The following is a 24,900-nucleotide window of genomic DNA, read 5'->3' on the forward strand; positions in this document are numbered from 1 at the left end:
AATATGAAAACCTCCCTTTGACAGGATATTCATGGGACCATTCTGGGCTGGGCAGGGTTGGAGTCTCCCAGGCTGTCACGTGGAAGAGGGAGAGCAGAGGGATGTGCTGCTGCTCAGAGTTTCTGCGGGCAGCAGATTTATCCTGGCTTCAGGAGGTCCTGCTTTCTCTGCCCCCTCTCCATCACAATTAGACACATCAAAGAGCTGATCTGTCATCTGAAATGGCAAGATGCCTAATATTTATATTAGAAGGAGTCAAGCCCCAAGCAAACAAAGATCAAGAACATGATGGTGAATGTTGAAGGGGGAGATTGAAGGTCTGTGTGTGGACCCCAAGGAGGCTAAAGTGCTGGAAAGTGTGCAAGCAAAGGAGAAGAGGCAACCAACCTTCCAATTAAAGCCCCCAAGGATGGGAGTTTTGTCTGTGTTGGTATTAATCAAGGACGAGAAATCGGACAACTCAATGAGACAGGAGGAATTGTACTGAGAAGCAAAGGCTGGGGAAGGGCTGGGGGTCACCGGGGGCTGGGTGCACACAGGAAGAAAGCAAACAATGACTAAAAATTTAACTACAAGGTGCTTAAAGGAAACAAAAACCTCCCCGGGGGGCCGGCAGCGTTCTGAAGGCAAGACAGGCTTTACTCACCCCTCGACCTAAGCGGCAGGCTTGCTTCAAAGCAGAGCCCTACTGAAATATGCTTATGCAAAGAGGTTTTCAAGCTTTTATTGACAGTGCTTCACAGCTAGGGCTTTCCTGAACCTCAGCTTGCCTAAGGGCAACGTTGCGTAGGTTGAATGTCTTCCTCTGGTCAGGGACACTGTCCCTGGCTTCGGGGAGCTGCTGGGCATGAGCTGGGTGCAGGACAGGGAAGGGGCTTGCTCACCTCCCTAGCTTGCAATCAGGAATTCTGCAGCTGTCCCTACCTCTGGCACCCACAAGGAGCAGATCTCAGTCAAACCTATAGCGATTGGCCTGAGGCAATAGATGGTGTCAGTGTCAGAGCCAGGATTAAAACTCCGGTGGTTTTTGGCTGCCAGTCTGATGCTCGAATCACTAGACCACACCTCTCATTATAAAATAATTGTCTGATTTTCCCTTTGAAATCAAAGCTGTTTACAATTAGATGGGAGAGAGCAAGAAAATGCAATCTGGGATGGTTCTCTTTAAAAGCATTTCCACCTTTTTATGTTAAACTGCAGCTGAAACAAGCCCTCTGTGCGCAGTTGTTAGAGGATTCTACTTAATCTCTTCTTTTCCCTTCAATTTGACAGGAGGATTTCTTGTCCCTGTTGCAGGAAGTCTCCAGATTCAGATGAATTCAGGGATTTTTATCTCGCTGAGGACTGCTGATTGTGTTGAATATAAAATGTTACCGTTTGAACAGAACCCAAATGTCCACTGCTGAGAAGCCAAAGTGATTCTAGGAGGCTGCAGCATCTCTCCTAGGAGGACAGGCTGAAGGACCTGGGGTTGTTCAGCCCGGAAAAGAGAAGGCTCTGGGGAAACCTCAGAGCAGCCTTCCAGTACCTGAAGGGGCTACAGGAAGGCTGCAGAGGGACTGTTCCCAAAGGCTCACAGGGACAGGACCAAGGGCAATGGTTTGAAATGAGCGCAGAGCAGATTGAGATTGGATGTGAGGAGCAAGTTCTGCACCAGGAGGCTGCTGGAACACTGCAACAGGTTGCCCAGGGAGGTGGTTGAGATCCCATCCCTGGAGATATTCAAGGTCAGGCTGGACAGGGCTCTGGGCAACCTGATCTAGTGGAGGATGTCCCTGCCCATGGCAGAGGGTTGGAACTGGATGATCTTTAAGATCCCTTCCAACCCAAACCATTCATTGATTCTGTGAAGACTTTGGCTGTGGTGGCCTTCTGAATTTGTGAGTGCTGCACAGGAGTCAGTTTTCTTCTAAAATAATCCAAGACAAGCAAATAACACCACCAAAAAAAATAAGATCAGTCTTGAGTCTGTGTTTCTCTATAAATCAGGAGATTTTCTATTAATACTAATGAAAGAGGAGAATTTGGAACAATTAAGCACTCATAAGTAGTAAACCACTGAGCAGAGTAACTTACAGAGTGCCCTGAATGCACCTGAATATCCACACAGCTACTGCAGCATTTCAAGTTGTGCAAGTAGCTAAATGCTGACTGAGTTGGGCCTCGCTTGCTAACAGAATGGGACACACCACCTCCAGAGGCATCTGACTGAGACTGTCTGATACTGAATTTCTCTGCTTTCTTAGGTGGAGTTTCAGGGTGGGAGGGTTTGATACCTTGCACCTAAGCTGGATAAGCCTCACGTCAGCAGGAGCCTTCCCCTCCAGTTGAAGGGGCTTTGGACTGGATCCTGGGTATGTAAAGAGCTGCAGACAAGTCTGTATTGTAGTCAGCCTTCATATTTAGATGGTAATGTATATTGCTCATGGTTATTATGAAAATGATTCCAATTAGAGATACCAGATGCCATGATATGAGGTAAGCTAAGGAAGCTGTCTTTAGCCCTATCATTAGCAGAAAATGGCTGAAGCAGTTGATATTTGAGGCTGCACACAAATATTAGTCACTAAAAGCTTTGCAATATGGTTTCCCTAATATTTCATATCTAAAGCCAGCAAGAAGCTGGAGATGCAAAAATGCTGTTATCAATATTGTCCTTCCTTCAAGTGAATTCCTCTTGTTAATGTTTGTTGGCATCTGCTTGTTAGAGACACATATGGGTTCATTGAGCTACCTAAACCAAACCCAAACAAATCTGTTCTCAGTGCAGTGCCTTTGAGTCAGCACTGTTCTGGGAGCTCGGAGGTTCCCTTCCCTGTGGAAACAGACCCTGGACATGCACAGGTAGATGACATTTTATTGTCAGTGACTCCAGAGGCAATGTCCTCACTGACCAGTAAAAGTCAGGAGATGAGGAGAGGAAGGGTGAAAAGGAAGGGACAATTTAACCCCCAAATACTCGAAGTCCTGCCTATTTCTTTTCCTTTTTCTGCCCTAATTGCAGCAACAACCTTTCCTTTCTTTTTTTTCCCAGTGACTGGGAGACCTGGAGCAGGGCTTGGGTGACATGTACCCAGCCTCCTCTTCCTGGGTGGCATATCAGCAATGTGTTGACACCAATCATGATAACCAGGTTTTGTTCCAGTGTTAAGCATAATGATAATGATGTAACCTTAGATAGTGCTGTATTGTAATTACACAGTTGTGCCAGTTATTACATAGTTATAACACAGATCAGCTTCTTGATCAGATATGCCCAGGAGCTTCTTTTGCTTTACACCTAATGTAGGAACAGAAAACTAGATCCCTAATTAACTCTGATTGAACCCTGATTAGATAAGGGAGTGGGGCCAGTAGGCACCAAGCGGGCGGGGAAGTCAGCCCATATGTAGATATGTTAAGTGTGTAGGCACCATCCTGACTAGTCACAGGAAAGAGAAAGGAAACTCCCTTTTCAGGAATTGATACCTCCTGACAAGCACAAAGGAATTAGCCCAGACTAGCCCTCAGAAATTCAAGAAACTTCTTCCCTTCCCCATCTAGCGATGCCCCCACCCTATTAAGATGAGCTTCTCAAGCAAATCACCTTGGGAACAGATAGATCTCTATCACCCTCTCCTGCCATCACAGGAGGGAATTGCACAGAAGACAATTCATTCCTCCTAAGCACTCCCCCCTCACTCCCTTTTTTTCTGCTAGAAGTGCTGAACTGTTAGTGCTTTGCAAACAAATTCCACTTGACCCCTCAACATTTTCATTGAACATATGATTCAGTACAGGGGTGAATGAAGCCAGACTTGGCCAAGTCTTGGGCAACAAAGCTGGGGAGGGGTCTGGAGCACAGCCCTGGGAGGAGAGGCTGAGGGAGCTGGGGTTGCTTAGCCTGGAGAAGAGAAGGCTCAGGGGAGACCTTCTTGCTGACTACAACTACTTGAGGGGAGGTTGTAGCCAGGTGGGGGTTGGTCTCTTCTGCCAGGCACCCAGCACCAGAACAAGAGGACACAGTCTCAAGCTGTGCCACGGGAGGTTTAGGCTGGAGGTGAGGAAGAAATTCTTCACAGAGTGATTGCGCATTGCAATGTGCTGCCCAGGGAGGTGGTGGAGTCACCATCCCTGGAGGTGTTTAGGAGACTTGATAGCGTGCTTGGTTGCATGGTTTAGCTGATTAGATGATGTTGGATGATAGGTTGGCCTTGATGATCTTGAAGGTCTCTTCCAACCTGGTTTATTCTATCCTATCCTATTCTATCTGTTGGACAGCTGAAACCTGCAGAGCCACAGAGGTACCTGAAAAGAACACAGCAATCATTGCACTCATGGGACAGGAGACATGCAGATGCCATCTCACCTCTGCAGAGCTGCACTGGCTCCACAGCAGCCCAGTTTTGCATCCAGATGTTAGCATACTGTGCAACAAAACCATCACCCCCAAATGGCACCCTGCTATGATGTGTGTTGTCCTTGCTCCAAGACCAGAAGTGCACATTCACACAGCAGCTTTGCTGACTGGATGCATTTTGCTAGGAATTATTAATGGCAGCAACTCAACAGGAGCTCTAGCTTGTTTAGAATCTCTTAAGATGTAACTGCTTCTACTGATCACACAATGGTTTGAATTAGAAGGGACTTCAAAGATCATCAAGTACAAACTTCCCTGCCATAGCCAGGGACATGTCCTACTAGACCAGGTTGCTCAAGGGCCCATCCAAACTGACTTTGAACACTTCCAGGCTTGGAGCCTCCACAACATCTCTGGACAAACTGTTCCGGTGCCTCACCACCCTCATGGGGAAGAATTTCTTCTTAATGTCTCATCTAAATCCACCTCCTTCCAGATCAAAGCCACTGCCCTTTGTCCTGTCACTCCATGCCTTTGTAAAAGGTCCCTTTCCAGCTTCCCTGTAGACCCATCAAATACTGAATGGCTGCTCTAAGGTCTTTCTGGAACCTTCTCTTCTCCAGGCTGAACAACCCCAACTCTCTCAGCCTTTCTTCGTTGGAAAGGTTCTCCAGCCCTCTGACCACCTTTGCTGGACCCACTCCAGCAGTTCCATGTCCTTCTTCTCTTGGAGGCTCCAGAGCTGCCCCAGCACTGCAGGGAGGTCTCAGCAGAGCACAGAAGAGGGGCAGAAATCCTTCCCTGCCTCTGATGCCAGCGCTGCTGGGGATCAGCCCAGGACACAGCTTTGCACCTCCCAACACCCCCAAGTCCTTCTTCATAGGGCTGCTCCCCATCCATTCTCTATCCAGCCTGGATTTGTGCTTGGGATTACCTCAACCCAGGTGCAGGACCTTGCACTTGACTTTGTTGAGTTCCATAAGGTTGACACTGGCAAACCTCCCAAGCTTGTCCAGGTCCCTCTGGATGGCAACCTAACCTACTGTGTTCAAAGGACTAAATGAACTTGAGATGCTCTTAAACAACTTTCTTAGCCATCTGAGGCTGTTTTTTTTCCCCCTTCATTCTGCTGCCATATGAATTGCTAACCTGTGGTACAGAGCTCTGACTGCCCAAGTTCATTGCATTTAGAGTTCTTGACCACAGACATTAGAATAGTGCAAAAGTTCCCTAAGAGTGCTCCCAGCTGCCATGGCTTCCTGTGTCACCCTGAACATGGCAGGGATCATAAGGCAGGGGTTTGCAGAAGCATGAACATGCAGTTCCTGCTAGGAGAATATCATACTGACTACTGTGAGGGCACTGAGCTTGTGCCTGCCATGCTCTTGTCAAAGACTTCAAGTCAGCTTAAGTCCTTTGGGCCAGGTTGGGCTTATTGAGTTGGGGGATGGGGGATGGGGGAGGGGGAGAGGGGACAGATCTCAAAGAGAAAATGCTTCACTTTCTAAGTCACTGGAATCATAGAATCACAGAATTGTTTGGGTTAGAAAATCCCTCTGAGATCACCCAGTCCAACCATTGACCCAACACCACCATGGCCACTAAACTATGGCCTCAGGTGCCATGGTCACACCTTTCTTGAACACCTCCAGGGATGGGGACTCCACCACCACCCTGGGCAGCCTGTGCCAGTCCCTGACCACTCTTGCAGCAGAGAAATCTTTCCTTCTCTCTGCCCTAACCCTCCCCTGGCACAATTTCATGCCATTTCCTCTCCTTCTATCACCTGATCCTAGGAAGAGACCAACCCCCACCTGGCTCCAGCCTCCTCTCAGGGAGTTGTAGAGAAATATTCTGTCCCATGTCACAGCCAACTTTCAGTCCTTCAGACTTTCATATCATCCAAACCCTCTTTGTTTCACTCCATGTGCCGTGGACACTTCCCTCGGTGAGAGCTGTTTACGTGCTGAGTATCAGGTTTCAAAGTTCTTTGATATATTAATTAGCTGTGTGGTGTAGGGAAGCATGGCAATCATTTTCCTTAAAAGCCAGGGAAAATGTATTCATTTCACTTTTGCAGCGCTCAGAAATGGCTTGAGGGGTCCATTTCACACACACAGCTGAGAACTATGAACACACAGCCACAGATAGGAGCTGAACTTGGAGAGCTGCCTGCAGGATGGAGCTTCTCAAAAGTGAATGAGGGAAGTGCATGGAACCTGTCTGCAGGTACAGCTGTGGTCAGCCTTATCAGCTTGATCTGGACCACATGAGGGAGTCTTAACACTTCCAGAACTCTGACACCTTTGTCCCTTGCTAGCCTGCCTTCTCCCCTCCAGGAGGACAGATCACCCCAAACCTGAAACTTCTCTCAGATTTAATTCCAATTTAAAAGCCTCAGCTTTTGTGATTGAACAGAGCAACAAGCACACAGTTAGCTCTGAGTTGAGGAGGAGCCTTTCTGATACCTGGATGTCTGAGTTCAGGATATGCTTCCATGCTTGGCTGAAGCAGAGGCAGTGCCATTAGAGCTGAACCACCTTTCATTTGTGATTTTGCTAGTTTCAGGGCAGAGGAGCTAATAGTGACACAGCAGCAGAAGTATCCTGCAGACCTCTTAGGACTTTGCAATAACCACAGAGACTCTAGCACAAATAAACTGCCTGATGACACTGATTTGGTTTGTGCTGAGTAAGACCTTAAGAGCGAGATAACCAACCCAGCTCCTAACAGAGAGCTTGGCTCTACACTTGTTCTGCTCCAGTCATTTTCACCTCACAGACAGCAAAACAACTTCCCACTTTTGCCTCCTTTACAGCCAGAGACATAGTGACAGAAAGCTGTAATAGATGGTAGAGAAAGTGGCTGATTTGTGCTTCCAGCACTTGAACCTCTGAAAAAAAATGATGCTGGATTTAGAGCTCTAAGGACAGAGTCTGTAAATACAGTGCTGCCTTTTCCCCTTCTCCACGGCCTGCAATTCTTTTACCAGGGTTGGCTTCTCGTTCTCCTTTAACAGATCATCACAATTTCAGCAAGCACTCCACTGACTGCCAGTGCTGTGCTACCAAGAATTTACCAGAATTGAGAAACTTTCCTTCTGCACAGCTAAATTACCTCCTGCATGCCCGGATTTGTTCAGTTCCGGATGACGTACCAGAGGCTCAGTCCTGCCCTGATACTGGGCACTGTCTCTAGGCACTTACAGTACGAGCAGCTCCAGGGGTTTAGAGGTGAAGAGGATGGGTGAACACTTTGGTTCCACGAGGAACACTCTGCTGTGCATCCTGGAGAAGAAACAGAGCCCGGCAGGATGAGGCAAACAAAAGCACTTGCTCATCCTTTATCAACTTTTGGAGGCTGAGGGAGAGCTCTGTGCTTTCTGACACGTCAGCTCCAAAAGCACCTTCCGCAGGAGGCTGCATCGACACAGCTCACAAATTAACCCCACTTAAGCGGTTTGCAAAGTTGGTATCAAACAAGATGTGACAGCTGTAGGCAGGACCATGGAGATACCTTCTTCTAAAGGTCTTCTGGGGGGTGATCTGCAGCTACAGCGAGGAGATGTTGCGTGAAGCCGAAATGAAATTTCTCCTACTAGCTGCAGTGCTTAGGCTCAAAGTTGTATTAACCTGGGAAATAACACAAATGCCATTCGAAAGCCTATTCTGGTAACATTTGTGACCCACTTCGGGCTCCTTTCAGTAATCTGGGAAGGGACCTTTGTTCCCATGGCAGCCCATAATTTCCTGACTGAAACAGTTCAGCTGAGCCCTGAATGACAGAGTCAGGCATTTGGATGCTTATCTTGCTTCCAAGCGTTCCGAGGTTCCTCATTTCTCACTTCTTGCACAATGCCCCAATCTCGCTGGGAAGGTGAGAACTGCATGGAGAAAGGAATATAATTGCCTTTTTTTTATTATTATTATTATTATTATTATTAGCTTAGGATCCAGTCCCGCCCTTCTGTGCTGCCAGCTTCCCCTCTTATTCACAAATGATGATATACATACAGCGAATTATATAATTATCAGCCTATAATTACAGGTATAGAGATATATACATCCCCCTGGAGGAGAGCTGGGCTTGGCACAGACCTGCTCGCACCTCCGAGTCTGTAGGGAATTCGTGCCCATTCGGAGCTGCAAGATTATTTATTTATCAACTGCTTGAGACATTTTATGAAAAATGAACCCAAAAGAATCCTTTGATTCTGTTTAATAATGCTGCAGAAGTATGCGAGCGAGCAGATCCAGGCACGCAGCAGCCAGCCCTCCTGCGCGGGCTGAGGGCAGAGAGCTCTCCGTGGCGGCGAGCGGTGGGGAGCGCAGCTCTGGCAGGGGATGAGGAGGCTGCAGGAGCCATGCTGATTTGTTCAGGGAAGAGGAGATGCCAGCCTTGGCAGGGTGATCAGAAGGCAAGGCTGAGACAGCGGAGTCAGCGCTCTGTTCCCATAGACACCTTCTTTTTCTGAAAGCTTTAGACAAGAATTAGTTTATCTTGTGCTGCCGTAACCATAGATAAACCCTCTTGCCTCCCCACTCCCTTCCAATGCCTCCTGTTGTCACTGGGGCAGATAGTGATTCTCAGCTGATAGAAATCAGCAAAGCTCCACTGATTTTTAACAAAGCTGTGCCAGCTTCTGCTAGCTGAGGGTCTGCCTGCATGCTCCTCTCCTTGAAAAGCAGAGAATCCAGCAGGCAAAGCTGCCCTACGTTGGATATTCAAGTTGGCTCTTTTCCCTTTGTTCTGTCTTTCAAATGCTGCTCCCAATCACAACTGCGTGGGTGCCCTCAAGCCTGCTGTGGGGCCTGAGCTGGCTGCTACCCTGGTGCAAATCTAGGGGAGCTCTGATCGATTCAGATCCTTACTCAGAGGTACTGCAGTGCCGTGGAAGCACCACACTTGTGCCAGCCCTGATCTGCAAACCGCATCGTGTGCCCTGTGCCTTTCCAAGAGTTTATTTGCAAACAAACAGGAAGAAGCTTGGTGGCTGAACAGCCTGGTTCCAGCCTGTGGAGAATGGACTGAGCCTCCACCAGAAATCAGCAGCAGACACTTGCTAATTACCATGGGTGGCCAGTTCACAAACTTCAGCAAAAGACAAAACTACCCCATTCAGCTCCACTCTCCCAGTCTGATGACATCATTGGCATCATTATGTTGTGATATGCCAGATGGGAAAATTTGAGGTGGGGATGAAGTGAAAATCCTGGCTACACCTTTTCTCCAGGCTATCTGCCTCTCCATCACTTTACAACATCACAGAGAGGCTCAGACAGCTTGACTCTGCCATCCCCAGCTGGTTTGGACCCAACAGATAAATGCTGAAGCACCAAGAATCAATAGGTGTCTCCGGCATTGCCACAGGTTGGGCTGCACAGAGCCACCCTTCAGTTAAGTCATTTATTTAAGCTCCCTGGTATATTTAAGTGGAGAAGGAAGGCAATGCTGTGAAGTCTGTAATTTCTATTGCCTGGGAAAAAAAATAAAAGCAGCCCTGCATCAAATGCTTATTGAAACTGAAACATATGCATTAACATATGGCAGAACTTCACTTACTGTATGTTTTAGTGCAGAGCTGATGAGGAAGGCATCTGTGCTGAGAGCATCTGAATGGAGGCTCAGATAATGAGCAGGGCTCAGAAAAATACAGTCTGAAAGGTTGGGATGTGTCAAAGTGCCCTGCAGTTGATTTGTGTCAGGGCTGAAGGAATACACTCAAGCCTCCATGCAGGTGCACTGCTGTGCCTCGCTCCCTGCTCTGGGACCCGTCTGAGGCTTCATGTGGCACCGTGGGCACTTGCTTTGGGAACCCTGGGCAAACGCTAAACCTGAGACGCATGGCTCCACACCAGAAATGCTGACACAACATGGGAGCTTAAGCAAGGGCTGGTACAGTATTGCTGCTTAACAAAGAGCAAATTAACTGCAGATCTTAAACCTCAAGCCCAAATCTGGCTCCACGTTTGTTATTCCCTCAAGGACAACAGCTCCTCAGAGCTGGGGTTTGGGGTTTGCCCTTTCTACGGCCGTGCTGCCTGGCACAGTGGTGAGCATAATCCCTGTCTTCAGGGAAGGGACACTAAGAAATGAGAGCAACCTTCCTCTTGCTGAGAGTCCCACCCCACTCATACAAACTGACAAGGTCTAGAGCAAGCCAAGTCTCCTGGTTCTGAGCTGACCCCCTGCATGCTCTGAGCATTAACCATTTCTCCTGCACAGAGTCAGGTACAGCTGTGTAAAGCCTCTCAGAGGCTTTTGCTGCCAACTGCTAATATTATTAATGGGCACTACAAAGCCACATTGTTCTACACCTATTTACTGGAAGTAAGATATGAGGATACCAGCTGTAATTACTTCACTGCCTTAAGGATAGAAGTCTTTCTTTCTGATTTGACCACAGCAGAACATCTGCATCGCTCAACCACAGATTACCTGGCTCCTGGGAGATGCTTTCAAACCACCCAGTTGCTGTTCAGTGACCCAGAAGAAAGTTTACCACCTACTCACAGAGCCTCATTTGGAAGTACTATGCCTCTTGTGAAGGAATCTCGAGGTTCTTGAGTACTAAATGTGTGAACCACTTGTGCACCGCTGTACAAATCACAGCTTTTGATAGCAAACTGCACTCCAGGGATAATTCCCTGTCCAGAACAAAAGTGATTATTGAGGCTAAAAGTATTTAGCACGTGTACATTGCTTTCCAAGGAGGCTTTTGCAGGGGAGCTTCCAGACACAGTGCTTAGGGACATGGTTTAGCGGTGGACTTGGCAGTGTTAGGTTTACAATTGGACTCAATCTTACAGGTCTTTTCCAACCTGAATGAGTCCATGAACTACAGCAAATAACTGGGGACAACTCACACTGTGTGCTTTTTTCTTTCAGAAGTACCAAAAAGAGTGATGCAGAGAAGCTATCATCGGGTGCTAATCAAAGCTCTGTTCACTGAGAGGGTTTGAGCTTGTTGCACTTCCACTTTCACCTGTACTGAGGAAACTTCTGGAGGTCCTGCCATCGAGAGATTTCAGTTTGTAGCCTTCAAGCAGGAATATTTTTCATACATTTATTGCACTCCACCCAAGTACAAGCTTCTCCTTCACAGGAAGGACAGCTCACAGCTCGTCTCCTTGGGGGCAGAACTACACAAAGGTTGTCTTAGTTCTGCAGGGTAAACACTGAGCTGCAAATGCCCTGGCTGGAAGAGTAAACGTGCTGAACTCCCTTCAGCTGAGGATGGCATTACTCCTCCTCCTCCTCTGCTCAGTCTCTGTGCTGGAGGTTACCTCCCACAGAAGCATAATAGGCAGGAGCCACCCGCCTGCCTCCCCACCACCACTTGGAGACAAAATCAAGTCAAGTCATTTCAGGTCTTTGAAGGCAGGTTTGTGCTAAAGACCCAGATTTTATGCTGAAGCGGCTGACACTCATACAATGTGGGGGATAAGGGGTAGCCTTTGGCAGCAGACAGCCGAGGGTGGTATCATCTTCAGCCAGTGCCGCAAGATTTCCCAGAGCTTGTCTGCTGGCACCTCGCATAAGCCCCCGACTTAAATCCACCTTGACTGAGGAAAGAGCAGAGCAGATTAGGTATGCACAGAAGGATACAAACAGACATTTCAATGTCTGCTCAGGTGGCTGAACAACCCTGCGGAGAGAGGCTGGGTGCTTCCCTCCGAGTGAGGCAGAAACGTTTGGCACAGGCCAGGACACTGAACTCAGCTCTCCTGGGTCCCAGCCCAGCAGTTCAATCCCAGCACCATTAGTCTCTCTGTGTATGGATTTGTCTATCCCCTATGTCTTTTCCATCATCTCTAAACTTGAGTGACTCCTATGACTAATGTGATTGTAAGTCATAAAACATTAAGTTATGACACAATCAAATCAAGGCCAAGAAATTCATAGTTAGGGTGTAGGCTACATTCTTAACTCAAAACCAGAAAAGCAGCATTGCAGGGTAAACAAAAGGATGAAGTGTCAGCCCTCATTTTTCACTTTTTGGGCTCTTATCAGTTTGTATCAATTTAAGCCCTCTTTAAGTAAGTAATTTCTTTGACTTCTTTTTTTCTTTGTCTTTTTTTTTTGTCTTTTTTTTTTTTTCCCTCCCCTCTAGGAACTGAAAATTATTCTGCTTTGAGGTCTGGAACCTGCCATACAATAAACACTACTTAATTGGGACATGCTTAATAGGGATGGCCACTTTAATGGGACATCTCCTAGGGAACCTATTTATGTTAATGAGCCTGAATGACAATGACTGTTTCTTAAGTGGGGCAACAAAAAGGAAAAAACCTTCGCTTAACAGGGATGCACTCAGCTGTTACTACTTTGTTAAGTGTTTAACCAGGTGTTAAATAGGTCTGAAACTCTGAGCTTCCATCCTTTAATTCAAAACTGGAATATTAAAGCATTTACACCCCGCTGAAATGTGGTGGTTGTGTTTGCCTAGGGGTGGTTAGCACAAAGAAAGGGGCAGGCTGCTCTCAGCTCTGCCAGAGATGGAAGTACTCTTCTCCCAAGAGCTTAAATAACTCTTTTCTCCAGGTCTGGGACTACCCACCTATGGATTGGATTTGTTCAGAGATTCATTGCAAATAAATAAAGAAATAGATTTTAAAATGATGTATGTGTAGACTATCTATATGTGTAGAGAGAGAGAATATTAGAAGTAAAAGCCACCTGCCCTAATTCTGAACCCTAGGTTTTACCCTCTCACCCCAAATCTTTCCTCCTCTGCCATCTGAATAAAAAGATGGAAGCCAAAAAAGTAAAAATAGGAAAGCTTCTTAAGTCTGAAGTGATCCTAAGATCCCTAAGAATAGATGGCTGAAGACTTGCAGGAGCCTCCAAAAGCCTGTAAGCCATTTTGAAGGTTATTCTCCTTCCTGCTGAAGCTCTTTTGTGCTGGGTGGTTTCCTCCGAAAATGCACGCACAGGTTTGGGGGGAGGGACAAGAGGCCATGGCAAGGAGCTGTCTTGAAAACAAAAATCCCATCTTAGACGACAGCTATATAAATTTGGGGACTCTCCCAGGCAAACCAAGACATCTGATTATGCCATTGTATCCTGCTTGGCAAAGGAGAGAGTGAAGGGAAGTGATAGACGTGAGGGGCAGATGGAGTTTGCCTAATGTGTCTGTTCTTTTCTTCGCTGCCTTTTCAATTTAAGAATGTAGCAAAATAGCAGCTGCTCATAATTTCATGAATCAAGAAGTATGTAAATTTCAGCTACAAAATTTGGTGCATAGTTAGACACACACACACACAAAGAAGTGGGGGGGGGTGGGGGGGGGAGGAAAAGAGAAAAGATCTTGCTTGCATCTACAACTTTCTTAATGGTGCATGCAAATGTAGCTGCCAGGCCTGGTTCTCCTCTTGGTTAGGAGGGAACCAAGAGTGGTTCCATCGATTCTGCTGTCATCCTGTAGGACAAACTTGTGCTCAAAGGGCTCAGCCAGGCCCTGCTTCTTGCCCTAATGGAAGGATGAGCCTGGCATGAAAGGCTCCTTGCACAGCCCTGAGCTACCATGGGAACTGTACACCATACCTCTGCTTCTAGGCTGCAGACTACACGACCAGATCAGATCAAATCAGATGGAGGTGAGGAGGAAAGGGGTTGTGAAAGGCCTCCACCAGCAGGAAAGCCAGAGCTGTGCCTAGCTACCTGAGGATGCTGACAAGCACTGCAAACTGAAATGGAAATCACACTCCTATTTCAATCCCCAGCAGCCCTCAGATCAAAAGCTGGAAAAAAGTGACTGGAATTGTATCATCCAAAGGTAGGAAACTGTTCAGGAGCCGAGGATCAGGGCCTCCATATCCTCTACAGCTGGTTCTAGTTTTCAGACAAGATTTACTAAACACATGTAAACCCTGCCTAGCTGTTTGAATACTTCTTGTGCAAATAACTTCCTCTGTGGTCAAGCTGTTTCTCTCGGATCCAGGCTACGGATCTGAGCTTTACACTCCTGCCTTTTTACCCTTGGATTTCCACCAGTACCAGTTCACACCCAGACTACCAAACTGTGAAGGAGGGAGCTGGGTTTGGCAGGAAGAGTCAGGAGAATTGGGAGTGCAGAACGTGGAACAAAGTCATGGTATAGGGCAGAAGTCCTCCCTGGCTCAGCTCCATCCCAGGCAGTGGGGCAGATCCTGAGCAGCTGTAAACAGACACCGAGCCGAGTGTCTCACGGGAGGTGCAACTGGGGACAACCTTTGGTCCAACAGCATCTGACACAGGCAGAACATTTCAGCAGTCCTGGAGGGTTTCTCCTGTGTTACACCCCTGGAGTGAGTGAGCAGAGCACTGGTCTCTTCTCCAGGTAAAGCTACCCCGCAATGGTATCTGCTGAGCCTTAGGAAGTCAAACCTTACACAGACAGCAACAAGCTGAAACTGATCAGAAAACAAAGCAGGAGAACAGAGTTTTGTGACAGATATTTTACTGCAATCATACAAAAAAAAGCATTTCACATACTTCAGGATGGTATTTCACGTGCAAATTTACTATGAATCGTCTTCTTGTCCAACTCTTCCATGGCCTGTGTACTGCAGTGCATAAAACACAGCACAGGACAACTATGAACAAGTTTATTAAAAGAGCTCAGGCTCCTGTTGACATCACCAACCACACAAGTGCTTGCTCAGGGTTGGTGTGATCTTATCAGCCTCTCCTTATATTTCAGGTTACCTACTCATTCCTTCTCCCTGTATATCTTTCATTGTTACAAGAATTCAACTCATGGGCAGATCTGGGAGATAAATCTGCTGCTCTGTTTTGGGAACATGGCTCTAGCTCTAATTTTGCAGACTCCGTTCAGGCAATGCTCCCTTTGACTTCAGGGACTTTTTTTGCCTGAGTAATCCTTTCAGAATTGGACTCTCTCTGATTTTCATTTACTTAACAACTTGGCATCACATCTGTAAAATATTAGCCTGGTAATGTGAAATATCAAATTAGATTTATGCATTAATCTAATCTATACACCCAGCCTGATAGTTCTGTTACGCTGCACGGCTGCAATCCCAGGCTGTCTCTGTCACTTCACCTTTATCCTGATGATGTAAGAGAAAGAAAAAGTGAGGCTTACAGACCACACTTGGTAGCCCAGGCATGGGAAAAGAAAGCCTGAGATTTTAAGCTCAATTTACAATTCATTTCTTCCTCGGGTTAAACCAGGTAGATGTTTCTCTATCAATCACAAAGGAAGGAGAGCGCGCACACACAAAAGCTAGCCTGAAATAATCAGCCAAACAACAAGCTATTAAAAGCAAAAAGCAGGTCAAAAGAGACACTCAAACTGCAATGTATTCCCTAAAAATCCTTGGGAAAAGACAAGCAAGTGATTGTTTTGTTCTGTGTTGCAGTCTGAAAAGTAAAAAATGACTCCTTCATACGTGTTCCCAAACTGCATTTATAAACACTTCACATAACTAAATGAGATTTCTTCCCTCCAGGTTGGCTGCCCTTGAACATTCTTCTCCTTCTCACAGTTTTAAAGCTTTTTTTTTTGTGTGTGTGTGTGTAATCCTTTCATGAAAGCAGGTTTTATGCACATGGCCCCGGTTCAGGCTCCAGCCCCACGCAGCAGGGCGTTTAGGAACAGGTTAAACCAAAGTTTTGCACATGCTTTGGTACTTGAAAAACTGACTGCTTGGAGACGAGCCACTGACATGTTGTTCTTCCATCTAAAGCCCATTCACTCCTCTTCATGAATGCTTTCCATTTGTTTTACTCTCATCGGGCCAATTCCAGCTGGTTATGTACAGAGTGAGCACCACAAGGTTAATAAGCTGTGGTCTGCACTAGCTTGCACCCCTGGACGTTCATAGTGGTCCCACCAACTCCCCTTGAATGTGTTCGAGTTTATAACAGGTTAAAGCTCCAGGCTGGGACAATGCCAAGCAGAAGCAAACAAGGGCTTGCATATAAACATGGAGAATCATGGCCAGAATCTGGCTGGATCTCGTTATTGCAAAGGAGAAGGTAGTGTTTAGAGAGAAAAAAATCATGTGGATTTCTACCCCTGATCAGTAATCCATCACCACCCAAACACCAAGCAGGAGATGATACAATGCTGGGGGGAAAAAACATCCATTTATTTTGTGCATGCCACTAAAAAAGTATGGATTGATGCCCTGCCCCAAGTGCTTTGGGTCACTTGTGTGTGCTATGACAAGCACCCTGTACCCTTGCTGCAAAACAGGAGGCTCCTGTGGGATACAGCCTCGGGTTTGGCAGCATAAGGCAGCTGCAGTGAGCTGCTGGCTTCCCTGCCATCCCACTTGTCTCCTTTTCTGCGCTGATCCACAGTTGCTGTTTCCCTACCCAAGCATTCAGGTGCACAACCCCAGTTGTGTTTGCAGCAAATCCCAGCTGAGCCAAGCTTTCTTTCTAAGAAGAGATGTGCTTCCCAAAAGGAAATCTCACACTCATTGCTGGAAGACAAATCACCTCTGACATGCTCCACACCAAGTACCACAAACGCAGCTTGCTGCCTGCCCCGGCAGCTCCGGCAGCCTGCTCAGGGCTGTGCAGTGCGGCGGTGCCAGCCCTGCTGGGCACCTCCCACCCCCCCCCACCTGTCTCTGTGTCCTACACACCTGCCTGCCTCTCCTTGCCTGGCCCTGTCTGTCACAACCGGGCCCAGCTATGGATGCCTCTCCCCTTGGCACCCATGTGCTGGAGGTGGCTGTGCCAGCCCGGGATGACTGACACCCATGGGGGACACACCACAAGGGATTGTGGGTGGCGACAGGCCAGGATAAGGGCACAAAAAATTCATCTGGGGGAAAGGAGGCATGTCCCCTTCTTCCTGTCCCATGTGAAGAGTTTGTGACTAGAAAGTGAAAGAAAAACCTTTTCCCCTTTTCCAAGCCAGCTCAGCTCTGTGCTCACACACTTTATGGCCCTCTCTGGAAGAGAACCAAAGGGATACTGGGAGGTGTGGGCGCAGCCTCTGAGCTGCTTTATTTATGTTTCCCCTCCATCTCCTTCGTGCAGCTTCCCTGTTTTGCAGCCTGTAAGATGCAAGTGCCCAACAGTCACCACAAGATATTTATCTCCTGGTGGCCACCAGTATTTTACAGAAGGGAGAAACTGGGGGAGGGAGATCCAGTGAATTGTTTCATGTCATGAAGAACCTCGTGGCAGCAGCTGAATGCAGCTCCTGTCCCCAGCTACAAGCACTAAAGCAGCCCTCCTGCCACGGGGGGAGTGGCACCAAGAGAGCAGGAGAGAGTCATCCTAGCTGGGGGTCAGAAAACAGAAAGGGATTTAAATTAATAATGTTTCTGATTCTTACTCTGAAGTAGTAAGTGAAACATTGGACCTGAAGATTCTGCAGAAACTGGGAGAAAAACCTGGCTGGGGAGAAGTTTAGGTGGAGGGGAAAGCAGAGCGAAACTGGATTCCTGACTGAGCAGGGAGGGAGAGATGGGAAGAGCAAGAACCTGAAGTGAGGAAGAAACTAATTGTGTTGGGAGATTCATGATGGGAAGAACAAGAGTTAAATACAAGATAAAATGAATGTGCAAAAGAACCAAACCCCAAAACTCTAGAAGAAGTCAGTAAAGAGGTTAAAAAAAATAAGTGAAAGGCTCTGAGTGAGAAGAAAAGGTAGGAATGTTGCCTGGGAACATAACCCACTTACTTGCTTCCTAACCCCTTTAAAGGGCAGATCAGAACAGCCCAAGTGGGAGAGAAGAGTGCTGGCAGGAGCCTGAGCCCTGCCCAGCCAAGAGAGGACTCATCCTGACACCATCCTGCTCATGGCCGAAGGACAACGAGGCAAGGCCAGGGCTCACCAACTCAGGCTGGTAAGAACCACACACCAGCTTCAGTCTGGTGTGCAGTGATTCACTGCCAGCTCCAGGAGTGGATAATCTGATGGGTCCTCTTCTTCTCTAATTCTCCTGATTGCCCATGGGTATGGTTATTACTTAGCTTGGCCAGAACATGACCATGCACCTGGCTGGAATGCACCTTGAGAGCAGCAGCTACTCAACAGAGATGTTTCCAACGTGTGCTCAGCTGGGAAGCCCAACTCAGCTCATTAGATGTCTTCCTCCTTTGAGGGTCTTCAGTACCTCTACAGCACAAGGCAGAGAGCGCTGCTGCAGTGTCATCACTTGGGTTTGTTGCTGTGGCTTAATCCACAAACCCTCAGTGCAGATCTGTTGTGGGTTGTGCTGGGTACTTATAAATGTCTCCAGAGTTAAACAGTGAGTAACCACAGCGCCCAAATTCACTCTGCTTTTAATTGTGGCTGTTTTCCCTGCCCTCTCTCAGAACTGTTTGCTTCTCTTCCACCTACCAGCCTGCAGCTCTCACAGGGTTTCGTGCTTAGCTCATGTATGTCACCACCTACATGATCTGTGCTATAACTTTCACAAATGATTCTGTTGCTTCACAACCAGGGCCCCTGTAGCTGAGTCTCCTCTCTCTGCCAGGGGACATACAGGGAAGAGTGGGCAGGCACACAGGATCCCTCTCCCAGCTTCCAACCATTCTCTGCTCAGGGGGTCTCCTGAGTTTCTATACAGCATGCTCACATCACTAGCCAAGTCCTCTGGCAATTTATATGCTACAAAACCTCTGGCTACTGCAGCAGATATAAATCAAGCAGAACTGGAGTCAGGGACAATAATGAGGGGAAAAGTATCTGTGATTTGGATGACATAGATGAGTTTCACTCTTAATTTGGGTTAAATCTCCCAGCAACATAAATTACCTGTCTGGCTGCCTCTGCTCTCTGCCATCCCTACAAGTCTCACTATGCAATGGCAGTGGCAAGAATGGATGGAGCACAGCTTCCTTTGCTCTCAAATCCAGTTTAAGAGTGGACAGGGTGACACAATTCCCAGTGAGGCGGGATGGGACTTGGGAAGGAGGCACTCCAATGGGACAGGCAGCTCGGGATGAAAAGCAGCTGAAGGAAATGCAAAGGTAAGAGCCATGATAGTGAGGGAATGGGCTGGAAAGGAGCAGACAAGGGCACAGATAAGGAATTTGCTATGGGAACTGATAAAAATTTGGGAATCAATTTAAGTGAAAAAGAGGAGAGGAAGTGACAAGAGGCCATGGAGAGTCAAGGTTACAGCTGTGCTGGGAGAAGCACTCCCAGTGTCCTGGCCAACCTCGACTCACCAAGACAAACAGAAGCCTAAGCCTAGTGATTCCAATCGGATTTGTGGACCAAAACACCTTAATGCATGCAGAGTGCTGCCCAAAGGAGCACCTGTGACAACCAATTGCTTCTGACAAGTTTGGGACCCTTGGAATAAAGGTCCATTCTCTTCAGCATTCTGGGCAAGGAGACATGAAGCTTAAGATGGCCAATGGCTGTTGATGGCCCAGTGTGCAAACGTGCTCAGGAACCATCTGTGCCAGGGACACTGCATGGCACAAAGTTAATAGGGAGCAACTGTGAATCAGGTATTTGCTTAATTCCTAACATGGTGCCTGCATGGATACACCTGGGAGAAAGTGAAGCAGGAATCTGTGCAGCATACTTGGAGAGCTTTCTGAGGAACTCCGAGTCCTCACTGTCATTTCAGATTTCTAACTCCAAACATGTTGGGCTTACTGTTTCAGGGCTCTGTCAGCGTGCGCTGCAAGCAGTTAGCATTTACACAGCTCAAATCCAGCCTTAGGAAAACCTTCCTCAGATGAAGAGATGAGGCCGATTTCTCACATCAGAATAATCCCAGGAAACTTCATTCTAATCATCTTCTTGCCAGAATGCACCCACTTTTCCAAGGTCCTTCCTGCACCCTGCACAGGTACCTCTCAGCAGGAACACCAAGTGAACTGTCGCTCGCTCTGAGGAGCTCTGAACCCTGCGGGGTCTTTGCAGAAGGCAGCCCGAAGAAATCCAGCGCTCTGAACAAACAGAGCTGTCATGCAAGATTTCCTCGGGCTTGCTGCCACACAAAATGGCAAAGAAGGGACTGGATCCTGCACGGAAGACAATAGGAATTATCGGTGCGCAGCGTTTGTCTTCCGGCAGGGTGAAGGTTTCTCGGCACTTCCTAAACTCAGCTGTGCTGTTTATGCTCAGCGCGGCACAGCTGAAAGCTTTGGGATCCAGCCACGGAGCTCTCGTTTCCAACCGGCGGTAACGCCACGAGACCCAACTCCCGCAGCAAAAAGCCTGCAAGGACGGCAGAAACACCCCAAAGCGTTGTTTCTAGCGGGATCCCTTTGCTACCCCATCTGACGGTCACCCCTCTTTCTCCACAGACGCGAACCTCCGCTTAACACATTAGTCTCGTAAATGCTACCAGAGGGGAGGCTGCGAGCTAATACCTACCAAATGTGTTTGAAAAACAGCACTCGATTGAAAACTTTGGATTCTAACCAGATGTGCTTCCAGGGAACGATTCAGGTCAGATGCTTTTGTCTCCTCCTTCTCGCCGTGCGTGCGCGTTCAAAGCGGAGCGTTCCCCTGTGATTTATTGTACCCTGACTGTAAGCCCCCAACCTAAACCAGCACCGGGATACTTCGTCCTCCAGGCTTTACACACCTGCAGTCCAAACTAACAAGAGAAAACATCCCCACGGCACGGCAGGAGCCTTTGAAATGTCTTTTTGCAGTTGCTTGGACACAGAACAGACTGGTAGAGCAGGGAGGCAGTGGAGAAAGGGTGAAGACAGGAACTCCAGCCTCTTTCATCTAGAAAGGGGGGACCATGGAGAGATTAGAGGAAAGGATTTTGATTAGATCACTGGAATGTGAAACGATGCTTCCCAGGATTAAAATCCTATTTTAGGGCTACCAAACCGGTTACACTGTCAGTCAGGATGCGGAAGCTTGTGGAGCTCTGTCACTAACAGGCAGCTGTCACTCAGCAGCACCCAGCACTCCCTTGTTGGAGCAGCCCTGGCCAGGCACCTCACACCTCTCCACCGTCATCCCAGCCACCCACGCGGAGCCACCAGCCCAGCAAAGTGCTGCCAACCCTCCAAGTGTGGCACTTGTGGAGGACAAGGGGCATCCCTCTCACAGGGCATCCCTGAGTCCATCCCCGCAACTGCCACAGGGGCTCTTGGCTGTGGGTCTTGTGGAGCACCTGGCCTAGCTGGCCGGGCAGAGGCCTGACATTGCCATCACCCAACACCATTCGGTTTATCCCCAGGGCAGCCAACAAGCCGAGGGTCTGCAGTCGTCAGGCTGATCATTACGTGGTACCCATTAACATAAACCCCGCCATCGCAATTAGTATCTTTGTAAGCAGCAGCCTCAGCAAAAAGTGGAAATGGAGGCTGGAATCAGGGCGCTGCTCCCAAGGAGGCTGGTGGCAGGTTGGGAATCGATGGGCAGCGATCGCTCTGCCGCTGTCCCCACCGTGACTGCCCCACGACAGACAGAGCCAATTCCAGGTGGTTGCCCTCTGACCTGAGCGAGTGCTGCAGCCACTTGGTGATCAAAGGCAATCTGAGGACAAAAATCGACGCTCACTCACTCCCCAGGGAAGGCATATTTGCCTTCTAGAGGAACGGCTAAACTGTGGGGAAAGGGAAAAAAAAGCTTGGTTTTCTTAAAACCCTGCAGCTTAGCTCTTTCAGAGAGGACCAATACACCCCATAGGTGCGCACCCCACAGGTTTGCCCCTTTTCCAGTAAGGACACAGGGACTGCTCTCCTGGGGAGGGTACCAGGGGGCTGCCCGTGTGCACTGGATTGGTTTATGGAGATGAGCTTGGTCCAACACTCTGCTTTCCAGGAAGGGCAGAAGGGGAACAGCTCCTATTTACAGCAGCATGGATGTTTAGAACAAAATAACTTATTTCACCTTTTAATCTGCGTTTCTACGGACATCCCGTGCCCAGCCGGGATCTGTTTTTCCGGCCCCACCGCGGTTGTCCCAGACAAGGCAGCGGTCAGCGGCTCCGGAGCAAGTGCCCGGCGAGCTGCGCCCGATCCCTTCCAGAGCCACATCCGGCCCGCTCCGCACAGGGGGACCAGGCCCTGCCACGGGCTCCGCCGCTGCCGCTTCCCTCAAACTCTCCTACCTAGCCCGTCTGGCCCCGCGGGCTGCCCACCTCCCTCGGCCCTCCGCCACCACCCGTCGTGCGCGATGTTCTACCCCGGACCCACCGCACCCGCGGGGGATGCCCGAGCAGCGCAGGGCACGGCGGAGGCTCCGCGCTGCCACCACTGCCATCCCCTCCCTCCCCGCTATACTCCGCATTGCCCCGGCTCCGTACCGCCCGGTTACACCCCGCACTGCCCGGCTGCACCTCGCGTTGACCCATAGAGGCCAGCCCCCGCACCACCCGCTTGCACCCCGCACTATCCCCTTGCCCCTCGCATTCCTTGCCGGCTCCGCACTGCCCGACTGCCCCCCGCACTGCCCCGTGGACAGCCCCCTCCCGTCGCTCCCCGCGGCTCTCGTTCGCACCCCACGCTGCCCAGCTCCGCACGGCCTAGGTCCATCCTGCACTGCCCCATCCAGCCCCCCTTGGCTTGCCCAGATGCGCACTGCCCGACCCCGCACACTTGCGCCCCGCATCGCTCCACGAAGCCCCCCCACCCCCCGCGCTCCCCCCCGGCCCTCTCCTGCGCGCTCCCCGGCGGCGGCACGCGCGCTGCGGGGGGACGATGCGCGCCCTGTCAGCTCGCGCGGGCGCGGCGCCCCCTCCCTCTCTGCCCTCCCTGCCCCCCCCCCCCCCCCGCCGCCCCAGCTGCGCGCGGTCTGAGTCCGTGTTCCGGGCGGGCGCGGGCTCCAGGCCGGGATTTGGGCGCTCCCTGCCCGCCTCCCTCCCCCTTGCCCCCCCGCCCCTCCTCCCCCCTCCCGCTGGCTCCCTCCCTCCCTCCCCCTCCCTCCCGGCTCCTGAACTCCAGCCCCTCTCTCTCTATCAGCCGCTCACTCTGTCTCAATATGTCTCAAGATGGCGGCCAATGTGGGATCGATGTTTCAATATTGGAAGCGCTTTGATTTACAGCAGCTGCAGGTCAGGCTCCCCCCGCTCGCCGCACCGGCCGGGCCGCGCCGCCGGACCCCCCCCCCCCCGCTCCCCTCCTTCCCTTCTCCGCCTTCCCTCGGGCCCGGCCTCCCCCTCCTCCTCCCGCTGCCGGCCCGCGCCGCCTAAAGGGAACCCCCCGCTCCGCCCGGCCGCGGCGCTCCGCTCCCTCCGCCTCCCCACCCCCCCCCGCCATTGATCACCGGCCCCATCGGAAATTGATCCTCTTTGTTCAATTCATCGATCAGCCCAAGATGGCGCCGGAGCCGGCGCTGCCGGGGCTGTCGCCGCTTCGCTCGCTCCGTCCCGGGCTGCTCTCTTTCCCCGCTTCCCGTTCCCCCCCGGCGGCCGGGGCCGTAAAGGGCGGCCGAGGCGGCGGGCGGGCGGTGGGGCTGCCGGCGGCCGCTCCTCTCCCCGCGCCTCTCTGCTTTCCTGCCCCCCCCCCCCTCCGCCTGCCCCTTCCCGCCGCCGCTTCCCCGTCGCCTTTTCTCCCCGGGAGCCGGGGAAAGTTTACCGAGTGCTGGGACTTTGTGTGGGGGCGCAGGGAGCCGGCCGGGCTCGGCGTGCAGGCGCGGAGCGGCGGGGGCTGGGGGCGCTGTGGTGCCGGCCAGGCGGGCGCTCCCCCGCCGCTGCCCAGCCGCCGCCGCCGCCTCGCCTCGCCGCGGGGTGCCGGCCCTCCGCTGCCGCCGGCGGGCAAGGGGCTCCGGCCCGCCGCGCTCCCGCCGGTCCGCTGGCACCGCGCCGGGCAGGTGGTGGTGGTGGTCAGCCGCCGCAGGCGGGCGGGGGAGGGGGGGAGGGCGAGGATGGAGCCGCTGCGGGGTCCCGCGGGGAGGGAAGAGGGCGAGCGCCCGGCCTCACTCGGCCCCGGGAGGGGGTGTACGGGAGGACGGGGGCAGCGCCCAGCCGGGGAGGCCCCCGGCGGGCACAGGAGGCCGGTGCGGGGCCGGCTGGGCGCGGGGGCGTCCGGCGCGGCGGGGCATGGCCGGCGCCGGCGGCGGGAGGGCAGGCTTACATAATTCACCGGCTCCCCAGCCTCTCTGCCGCCCAGCATCTGACAGATGAGCGGAATGTTGATGCTGTACTGTGCTGGTTCACAACAGCCTAGAAGTCTTGTGTCCTCCGAAGGAGAGTCCTCGCAAACCAGCTTCCCTTCACCCGTTGGGTGCGTGCCCTGAGGAAATTGCAGATCCAGTGTTTAATAGAATTGCTGGGCGATAGATAAGGCCTGGGCGGGCTGGGGAGGGGGGGAAGAGGTTGTCAAAGGATGAATTGGTGCTGCTCCCGCCGCTGAATGGGATTGCAACATGCGTGCTTCTCCCAGTTGATTGGTGCAGGAAAGCGCTGCCCTGCCTCTTCAAACCCTCCGGTGCCTCCCGTTTAAATAAATTGGCTCGAAAGCCGCCGGCTGCCCACCCTTGGCCCCCTCCGAGGCGGGCTCGGCGGTACCCGGCCGGAGCCCTGCGGCAGGCGGAGACATGGTGCGTTGATGCTGGGCAGAGCCGCAGCCCCGCTGGAGGTGAGGGGATGCGGCCGGGGGGGGAGCCGGGAAGCGGGACCCGACGCCCTCCCCTCCCCTCGGCGTGGCTTACAGGGGGT

The 24,900-nt window shown here is 50.7% G+C and overlaps 1 protein-coding gene across 2 annotated transcripts in view; it reads left to right on the plus strand.

Annotated features, from left to right (window-relative positions):
• Positions 1 to 23,162: 23,162 nt before the first annotated feature.
• Positions 23,163 to 24,900, plus strand: part of CUX1 (cut like homeobox 1) — a 380,313-nt gene continuing 378,575 nt past the window's right edge. For both annotated transcript variants that reach the window (XM_054167076.1, XM_054167074.1), the window contains exon 1: positions 23,163 to 23,295. In XM_054167076.1, coding sequence (XP_054023051.1) covers positions 23,233 to 23,295 — 63 coding nt within the window. In that variant the 5' untranslated portion in view covers positions 23,163 to 23,232. The remainder of the gene's footprint in view (positions 23,296 to 24,900) is intronic.

Source organism: Dryobates pubescens, chromosome 13 (genome assembly GCF_014839835.1).
Source record: "Dryobates pubescens isolate bDryPub1 chromosome 13, bDryPub1.pri, whole genome shotgun sequence".
NCBI lineage: Eukaryota > Metazoa > Chordata > Aves > Piciformes > Picidae > Dryobates > Dryobates pubescens.